The sequence below is a fragment of the Saccostrea echinata genome, unplaced genomic scaffold (assembly GCF_033153115.1).
Source record: "Saccostrea echinata isolate AGI-Se365-2 ecotype Australia unplaced genomic scaffold, CSIRO_AGI_Sech_v1 ptg000015l, whole genome shotgun sequence".
Lineage (NCBI taxonomy): Eukaryota > Metazoa > Mollusca > Bivalvia > Ostreida > Ostreidae > Saccostrea > Saccostrea echinata.
Window position 1 is genome coordinate 15267270 of NW_026889764.1, and position 9068 is coordinate 15276337.

The window sequence follows — 9068 nt, forward strand, 5'->3', positions numbered from 1 at the left end:
CCAAAGTTCCGTATACTTCATATAAGATATGGTGAAATAAATTCCAAAATTAACCTACTTAACTTTACTCAAAAGAAGCTTGGACCCCTCGGCCTCGACCTTTTAAGTGCTTGCGCATTCCATGCTTTATAAAGATTTATAATGAAAGATCATTAAAAATAAAAATTATCGAAAGTAATCTCTATATTTTGTGAATAATATTCTTATTAACATACTTGCATTTCTCTGAATATTGTTATTTAGAAACATGGAATGTAAATAAAAACCCCGGTTTGTGTGGTTTTATAAATACATTTTGTATGAGAAATATATTTCACAAGTTGGTTAACAAACTTATTAATGTTTATTTGCAGAGAATCAATGGATAATCAGCATAAGACATGTAATTTTAATGTTTGAATTCACATTGCTGGCAAAGTAGAAAGGACAGTGATCACTTCGAAAGCTGCACGATGTGTCAAATGCCTAAATACAATCTCGGCTTCGCACAAGCAAAACAAAAACATTGCAACATTGTTATGTTTTCTGGAAGCTGGAAACTGTCTCTCTATTTTACATGGTTTCAAAAAGAGTTGAAATATTTGAAATGAAATTAAAATTGAAATGTAAATATTACGTTAGCATGAAACAACTGTCGAAATATAGCACGACTTTTCGAAAGTAAGTGAATGCTGCTATAGCTAGCAACGATGTTATAGACCTTCAATGTCAAAAGACGTGAATGTTCATGAAAATATCGTGCATTTTTTATTATTTCTTTCAAGATCTAGAAAGAAAAAAAAGTTCAGTTGGCAATGAAAAATTAAAAGTAATGTGCTATTGTTCAGATTGCTATCAAGTTCTTTGTGCAACTGATTAGATAATCGTACGGAAAAGGTAATTATTTTCGTTGTTCATTTTATTTCTTTTTCGAGCACAAAGTAAATGGCAGTGCCTTCTTTTTCATCAGGAAATTCCTTTGAGCGACCATCGGATGTCAGATCATCTTCTCTCTTATCAAGATTATCTATATCGGTTCTGGAAGACGCCGTATTGTTTCCCTGATGTGCTGATACCACTGATGGTTCTGGAGTTGTGCGACTGTAGACGTTACCGCTCTCTGCTGTATTTGTTTCATGCAAGTGGTCATACATATTATATTCTTTTGATCTAGGACCTGGACCATTCAGCTCTCTATTATTTGGAGGTACAAATGATAGCTTTGTGGAAAATTGCTAAAATGTATTGAATTAAAGTGAGTTCATTTTATTTCAGGTATTTTTATACAATATTTGAAATTATTGTCCATATCTTATTGTTATTTCACAGGGAATATATTATTATTCTCTTTGCACTGAATAAAAAATCTTCATGCACCATGCACATATATGATCAATCATTATAAGCAACATAACAAATATCCAAATTTCAGTTTATGCGACGTAGAGAATTCTTGCAATGACTTTCTTTCTAAACCTTTAAAATGATTAAATGCATCATGCAAAATACAGTATCTTTTTGATCATTTCTATTTATTTAATTTATTTATTATTTAGATTCGTCATATTCAAATAAACAAAGTTGCCCGCGTGACACAGTGGTTAGAGCGTCTGGAGTTGATCCTTACGTCGCGGGTTCGAATCCAACTGCCGGAGGTGGAGACCGGTCCTTCGGATGAGACCGTATAAACCGCGGTCCCGTTTCGCAGTAGGTGCTGGCACGAAAAAGATCCCTCACTGCTCAATGGCCCTGCGTGCCGAGTATAGGTCAAAATTTGTAGCCCTCCACCGGCAAGTGGTGGCGTCTCCATATGAGTGAAAAATATTCGAGAGGGACGTTAAGCAACAAACGAACAATCAATCAATCAATCAATCAATCAATCAATAAAGAAAATCGTTTTTATGTATAATGAACTTACAGGCAGAATCCATTGTCAAATACTAAAAGATAACGTTTTTTTTAATTTTTGTATGCCACTAAATACACATTTTAAAAAAAAATTCAAAGAATGCATATTTAGTTTCTGATTAAATGAATTTTCAATTTCAAATTCTTCAACAAATTTAATGAAAGATTTTCAATATTGTAACTGAACTATTTAACGCAAATATCTGAATCAAACATCTGAATATTTTTAAGAATGTTTCAGTAAGTTCATACCCATAACAAAAAAAAAATTATAATGGAGGAATGATAAATACACCAAATAAACATATTCTTTTTAATGCATTGAAAACATAAAAAAGTGTAACTGGAATGAAAAAGGTAGAGAGTTGTATTGTTTCATCTTCATTTCTGATTATTTTCTATGCTTGGGAAAGTTTTCACATACATGTACGTCTCGAAAAATAATTGGCAAATTTTATATAAGTTCAAAATTAAGAATATTTTTTAAATATCTAGCTTATGGAAATTTCCTTCTCAGACATGATCCCCTTTCTTTTTAAGGATATCCGATTCTCAGCCAGGAAGGATAACTCTTAAATTTATTATTTTATTTAAAAAGTCTCAAAATGAAGCTTGAAATTGAGATCTTTTCGTGCAACAATTTTCATTTTATGCATCTCAATATGATTCAAGGTTCTTTGAAGTCTTAGAAAAGGTCTTGTAAAAAGTTGACATTTGTACCCCCATAAAAGAAAAAAATGAATTCATTTTTAAAGAAATCGAATTACCTTTATTCTAGCATTAGATACCACTGCTTATTAGCATGATATGAAATTAGATGTGATATGTGATGTCTAGCAATGATAGCACATCCTTTTTACACTATGTATTATATGACAATTGAAGTAAAAAGAACTAATTAAAAATACTGTATAAGCATAAAAAGATGCAATTTTCTCCAAATGCCTGGATACTTGTATTTTTCTATCCTAAATTATATTTGTTTATCAATTTTTAATTAGAAAATGCATAGCTGGTGTTTTTACTCGCATTTCCTGAAATTATATTTGAGATTTGATCATTTTTTCTATATAATATGATTAATTATTATGATGAATTTGAAGAAATCCATGGGTAAATTCACGTTACTATGTGAAATCAGAGACATTTTTGTGAGCATTTTCAATTACTTGAAAGTTGATTTTCAGAACCTGAGGATCGGACTATCTTAAGAATGTAAGATGAGTTATTGTATACCCTTTCATCTTTTATTTCGCAGTAAACATTGCTTCTTCTTTCTTCGACACGTGGCATAATAAGGTTGTCTCCAGCTTCGTATCTCAAATTATGCTCAGCGTGGGAGATCTGTTCGTTACTGAAAGAGAACAATGAAAATGAAATGTTGGAAAATTTCAAAAGATATTGTTTCTATCATATATGGCAAAATAAATAATAGGAGAACACTTTCTCACATAATATTTAATTCCGAAAAGTATTCTTTTTTTATTAAGAAAATTTTATTTAATCAAATTTAAAAAAAAAAGTACCACACAAACTGTTCCTGTCTTCTTCTACGAAGATATATAAAGCTGAAGGCTGTGAAAGCTGCTCCAAGCAACATTCCGCCTAACAATGCTCCAACTACAGCTCCAGGAAGAAGGTCTATTCATTTTATAAATCATATCAGTTTTGCAATTATTAACAAATAGTTCAAAAATCGGTATACACAGATTTAGCCATCTAAAAATTATAAAGAAATTTACCTTGATTTTTGACACCTAGTGTAAATTTTGTTGCCGATTTCTCATCTGTAATTATAGTTAATTCACTGTTATAAAACTGCAAATATTCATTACAATTCTACAAATAAACTTGTTTTTAGAATTTTTTTAAATCATGGTTTGTCTTGAACGGTATATATAAATGCTTTTTAAGAATATATGCGCATTGTTTTGAATTTTTCTTTTCTTCCAGGAAACGATTCCTGGAATTCAACGGTATTTGAAATGCAAGTTTTGGATTATATCATAGATCAACTCCATTCCTTTGTTCCCCTGCCAAAGAAAACAATTTGACGAGGTGTGGATGCAAAACATACCTGTACACAAAGCAACTCTCTGAATAATAATTAGATACGTACAGGTAAGGCATTGGAATTAATATTGTATTCAGCATTAGAAAGTAGCAATCCAATTATCGGTAAAATGCATTTTAACTGAGTGTGAATAATACTTGATCCAAGTCCCACGGCACATGGTACCATGAAGTCGTTATGTTTACAAGCGCATTGAGATCAATAACTTGATTGCACATTCATATGTCAACTCGATATATCCCAGTTACCTCGAATTAAGGAGGATCTGTACACGTATGAAGTCTAAGTGATTTTTGTTGCATGCGTTTGTTTCTAATAATAGACTTAATATTCAATAAAATAAATTTCCAAAGTATTTAAATTTAACAAGTATTTAAAATATTTAATTCTTTTTTTTTTTATAGAAAGAAAGCCTTTATTTTTATATTTCTAAAAGCCTTCTACTTTTAAGATCTTATAAAATTTTTATGTTGTAAAAACATGAAATGATTAAAACAGTCTTTTCATGAAAATATAACCGGATGGATTCCCTCCAAAATCTGAAAAAAAATACTATCAGTGAAGTTTAAAATTAAGAAAAAAAAATAAAGAAATTGAAAGAAATTGAAAAACTAACAAATATTTTAAACATCATTAAAATTCTGGTGGAAAAGAACCGTTTAAAGGGTGGGCTCAAATATCTTAGTAGTTTTTATTTTATATAGGGGATACATTCCGTTCACAACAGAGTATTTATAGCGCATGTTATGGTATACACAGTTAATTACCAGTATTAAATTAATTTGTTCAGGATAGAATCTAATCATTTTGGACCAAAATGGCGTTTCGAACGGAAGTACGCCATGTTTCGACGATATAGAGAGCCCCCTTAAAAGAGACTTAAGAGTGTTCAATATCTGTTTACATATATGTGGCATTATATACATTAACGGCCAACTTACAACTAAAGTACATGACATACGGGATGACTTCACCTTTATTTTTCAACGACATCTTTCACTTTTGTGTAGTGATATTCCACAAACACCTCAAAATGGTGTTTATATCCCAAAATTGACTAGATACATGTAGTCAAAAGCATGTTCTGATTGATTGACTGATTGTTTGATTGATTGTTGAATGTTCTCCGCTGGGAATAAGGGGATTTTTGGTGTTCTCCGATACAATTCGTTCATTTTACTTATTGATGGCGACATTTCAAAAGAGGTCAAGAAATTAATATTCATTTCATGTGTTACATCATCCTCACGATAATATGTAAGGTAAGGAGTACCTATAGTAACAGCTTCTGATTTAGTAACAGTATTCTCTGTGACTTGAACTTGAGATGTGGTCCGACAATGTTCGACGAAACAGCCACCTGAAAATGTTGAACATATAATGTTAAAAAAAAAACTCATAGTAAAATTTAAGTGACACAATAAGGTTCCTTTGTTGAATGATGTATTGTAGCAAAGAAATGTGGCAAACAAAGATCTACAATCTAAATGTAATAATTACTCAAGAATTTTAAAATCATAGACAGTTCAAGATCATTAAAGATCAATATCTGGTATGCCACCTGCAGACACCAATGATCGATAGACTAAATCGTCATCCCCTGGACTAAAATGAGTGTATTAAAAACTATATTAGAATAACATCTCACTCTAAATGTAGAGGTTGGCTAATAGCTAAATACTATGTTAGTCCAAGACATTTGAAGTCGATAATTGGCGGTTTTGTTGGGTAAGAACAATGGTATGAATAATTTTCCCTGGTCCCAATTCCATCATTCTGTAGTACATTGCAAATGCAAATTCAGGCCTCCAACTGTGTCAAATTTCAGAGAAAAAATGAATGAGGGAGGATTTCGCGTGTTTTGTAAGTAAAAGCTATCCGAATTCCTGCAAAAAATGTAAAAGAAAAAAGCGACTTGAATGGTGCAAACTGAATATACAGAGGACTGCAAATGAAACCTGAAAAAAAGTTATCTTTAATGACGAATGTAAGGTGGAATTGGGTATAGATAAATGCATTCTTGTTTGGAGACGGCCCGGAGAAAAGTGGTCATCCCCTTGCTTGAATCCTGATCGTGGTGCACATACGAGTCTAATGATCCGGAGTTGCAATACGTACAAAAGTATGGAAACAATTACTGTTGTAAATGGTAATATTTATCATGCAAAATATATAGAGACCATTGACAGTTACGTCTGACTAGTAATTGCTCATAATTTCCCGGATAACAGTTGTATATTCCAAGATGACAATGCTCCCGTCCATCGAGCCCGAATTGTCAAAGAATACATGGAAGAAAACCACATTAACTGCATGGAATGGCCAGACCAAAGTCCTGACATTAATATAATTGAAAATGTGTGGCAAAAATTAAAACTTGAACTGCAAACACATGCCCGCTGCGTTGCTAGACGAGGCAATTCGGAACATCTGGGTAGAGATTGACTTAGATTCCATCAGAAACTTACCATTCTATCCCATAGCGAATACAGACTGTAATAAAAGCTATGGGGAACATAAAAAAGTATTTGGTAGGCCACTAATCATTTATTTACATTTTGAGAAGAGATAAAAACTGGCACTCGCTCAAGACAACCTCCGTTTTGGAATTATCTTTACTTTTTGGCAGGCTCTGTATCTGAATTGTTTTGAAAATTTAACATCAAAATATACGGAAAAGGTATATATATATATATATATATATATATATATATATATATATATATATATATATATATATATATATATATATATATATATATATATATATATATCAAAAACAAAAGAAGTTTTGAAAACCCTATGTCTGTAAGGCTTTTTCGTTTATCTTCTCAAATTGAGCTGCAGTCAATCCTTCCACCGGTCTCTGTTTTAGTTTCTCTTCTTCACATACTTAGAAAAAAACCTATCTGTCATTTTAATAAAATAAGGATTATATAAATTATATTCCATGTTTATGACATCTGCGTTTCTGTAGAAGTGAATCCAAGTTCAGAACATTTGAACACGGTCCAGTGTGCTCTTTAGATCTGTGTCTACGCAGCAGCCATTTTTTAATGCAGATTTCAAACCGGAACATATAAAGCTTTACAAAACTCAAATTAATCAAAGCAAGTGCAACAAAATTGGAGGAAAGTTTGTTAACATTTATACAATATTAAGGATTTTCATTTCTTTTTCCAAATTTCTGAACAGTAAAACCTTTTTGTAAGATTTTATATATCATATACAGATTTTCATTTGCAACATGTAGTCACTTTGCCGCCTTCTCACACAAGGCAATGAAATGTTGTATTTGAATAACGTTTTTGTTTAATTACTCAATGTTTGTCCATAAATGGATTATTGTTACATGTAAGTTTATCTTTGTAAAAAGTTTCATTAATTTACGACACCGGGTTCCTACAAACTACACTTTCTTACGGAATTTTGGGACAAACTTCATATGTTAACAATATAATCATTTTGGGTGAGAAGTATTCAAAAGCTCTCTCCTCTCTCTCTCTCTCTCTCTCTCTCTCTCTCTCTCTCTCTCTCAATGAAAACATAAATTGGATACTGTGACCAAATTTGAAGTAATTTTCTTTTTGAATATCTGTGTCCTCAACACTTTCTATCTTTTAAATTAGTAAAATTTGACTGTATGCGTGGTCATTTTGTTTCAGTTGTTTGGCGGGAAGAAACAATAGCCTCAGTCACCATTTTCCTCCCAATGAAACACGAAGCGTTGGTAGGTAATGTTTTGTTGTTTCCTTGTTTTTGACAAATGATTTTAAAACAATGTTTCTCAAAAAAAATTCTAAAGAGAAATGGCGTTAACGTCATTAGTATTTTTTCTTCAATTAATGTATTTTACATTGTTATGAAGTGGGGGGGGGTGGATTGTGTTCATAAAGATCTTTGCAGATTCAGTCAATGTAAACAGTTCAAATGGGACTTAACCCTCCCCCCTTTTATTCCCTAGTTAACATAACGCATATTTTTTTTTCTGTTACTCACAATATAGCACGGATTATCAACTTCCAATGGACAAACAAAGCAGACGACACATTGTCAAGAATATACCCTGTATACAACTAATACGCACTGTGAAGAGGAAAACTACAAGGGTGTACAATGAATAGAAGAAATAAGGTAGGATTTCGCATACTTATTATATTATTTATAATGTGCCTTAACATAGGTTTCAAAATTTTCAACATAATTTTTATAAAAGATAATAAGATAACACCGAATCTCTGATGTTTATACTGACTCTCCATTCACCATAGGTCTAGTAAAGTGTTCTATATTCTCAAAATTATTCATTACTTTGCACTACACGAAATTAAGGTATTTAATATAAAATTATTACAAATCAATGTTTTGTAGTTAATTATAACCCATTGATGACAAGGAAAACCAACAGGATAAAATAGAACTTAGGATGATTGTATCCCCATGCTTATCAAGGTACATTTAACTTTTTTCTTGATTTTTATTCTATTTGTAAATACTTTATGGATCTACTAGTATTATGATATATCAATTATTTTCCTCTGAATATATATCTTGATTAACTTTAAGATTTATAATTTTGTTTTCATTGAACATTCATACTCAAATGATGTAATTTTTGTTTCATTTGCAATAGTATAGTAGCATTTTATATTAATTATAAAGTCTTTTATTCATTGCAGGACCTGTAAAAAATAGTATGGAATGGTTAGGGAAGAAAACAATCAGTTCTACGTCTGGGATTGGAAAACCACTGGAAAGTACAGCGAGAGACGGTTATCTGAGGCTATGTCTTTGATTGATAAGGAATTATTCACAAACAGTCAAACAGTGAAATTAATTTGTTTGGAAATATATAAAAGTATGTGTATATTATCTCTTTTTAATTTGCAGTTTAATTTGTACAGTATATCTGCTCATAAAACAGAAATGATATAATAAGTTACATTGTATTCCAATATTTGCTGTAAAATTGTTAATTTCTTGTAGCTGAAGGGCATTGATGCGTGATAATCAAAATGATTTGATTCGCATAGTTGCCATGATTCTCAATATAGTCAAAATGCCTAGCAATATAACTAAAGGAAAGTCATTCTGATATGAAATGAAA

The 9068-nt window shown here is 31.3% G+C and overlaps 1 protein-coding gene across 1 annotated transcript; it reads right to left on the reverse strand.

Moving 5' to 3' along the window:
• Positions 1-734: 734 nt before the first annotated feature.
• On the reverse strand, positions 735-3487 carry LOC133187660 (uncharacterized). The gene is made up of 3 exons (XM_061323077.1): positions 3414-3487; positions 3124-3241; positions 735-1214 (listed from the first exon to the last, which is right to left on the reverse strand). The coding sequence occupies exons 1-3, from the start codon at positions 3485-3487 to the stop codon at positions 894-896; spliced, it is 513 nt and encodes a 170-aa protein (XP_061179061.1). The 3' UTR covers positions 735-893.
• Between the last annotated feature and the right edge of the window lie 5581 nt (positions 3488-9068).

What these genes read in the sequence shown, in the direction of transcription:
- LOC133187660 (XM_061323077.1), bottom strand. Translation starts at nt 3,487, where the DNA reads ATGTTGCTTGGAGCAGCTTTCACAGCCTTCAGCTTTATATATCTTCGT. An exon ending in AGACAGGAACAGTTTGTGTG is followed by an intron (nt 3,242 to 3,413) that starts GTACTTTTTTTT and finishes GTTCTCTTTCAG; the next exon opens with TAACGAACAGATCTCCCACG. An exon ending in GCGAAATAAAAGATGAAAGG is followed by an intron (nt 1,215 to 3,123) that starts GTATACAATAAC and finishes AATACATTTTAG; the next exon opens with CAATTTTCCACAAAGCTATC.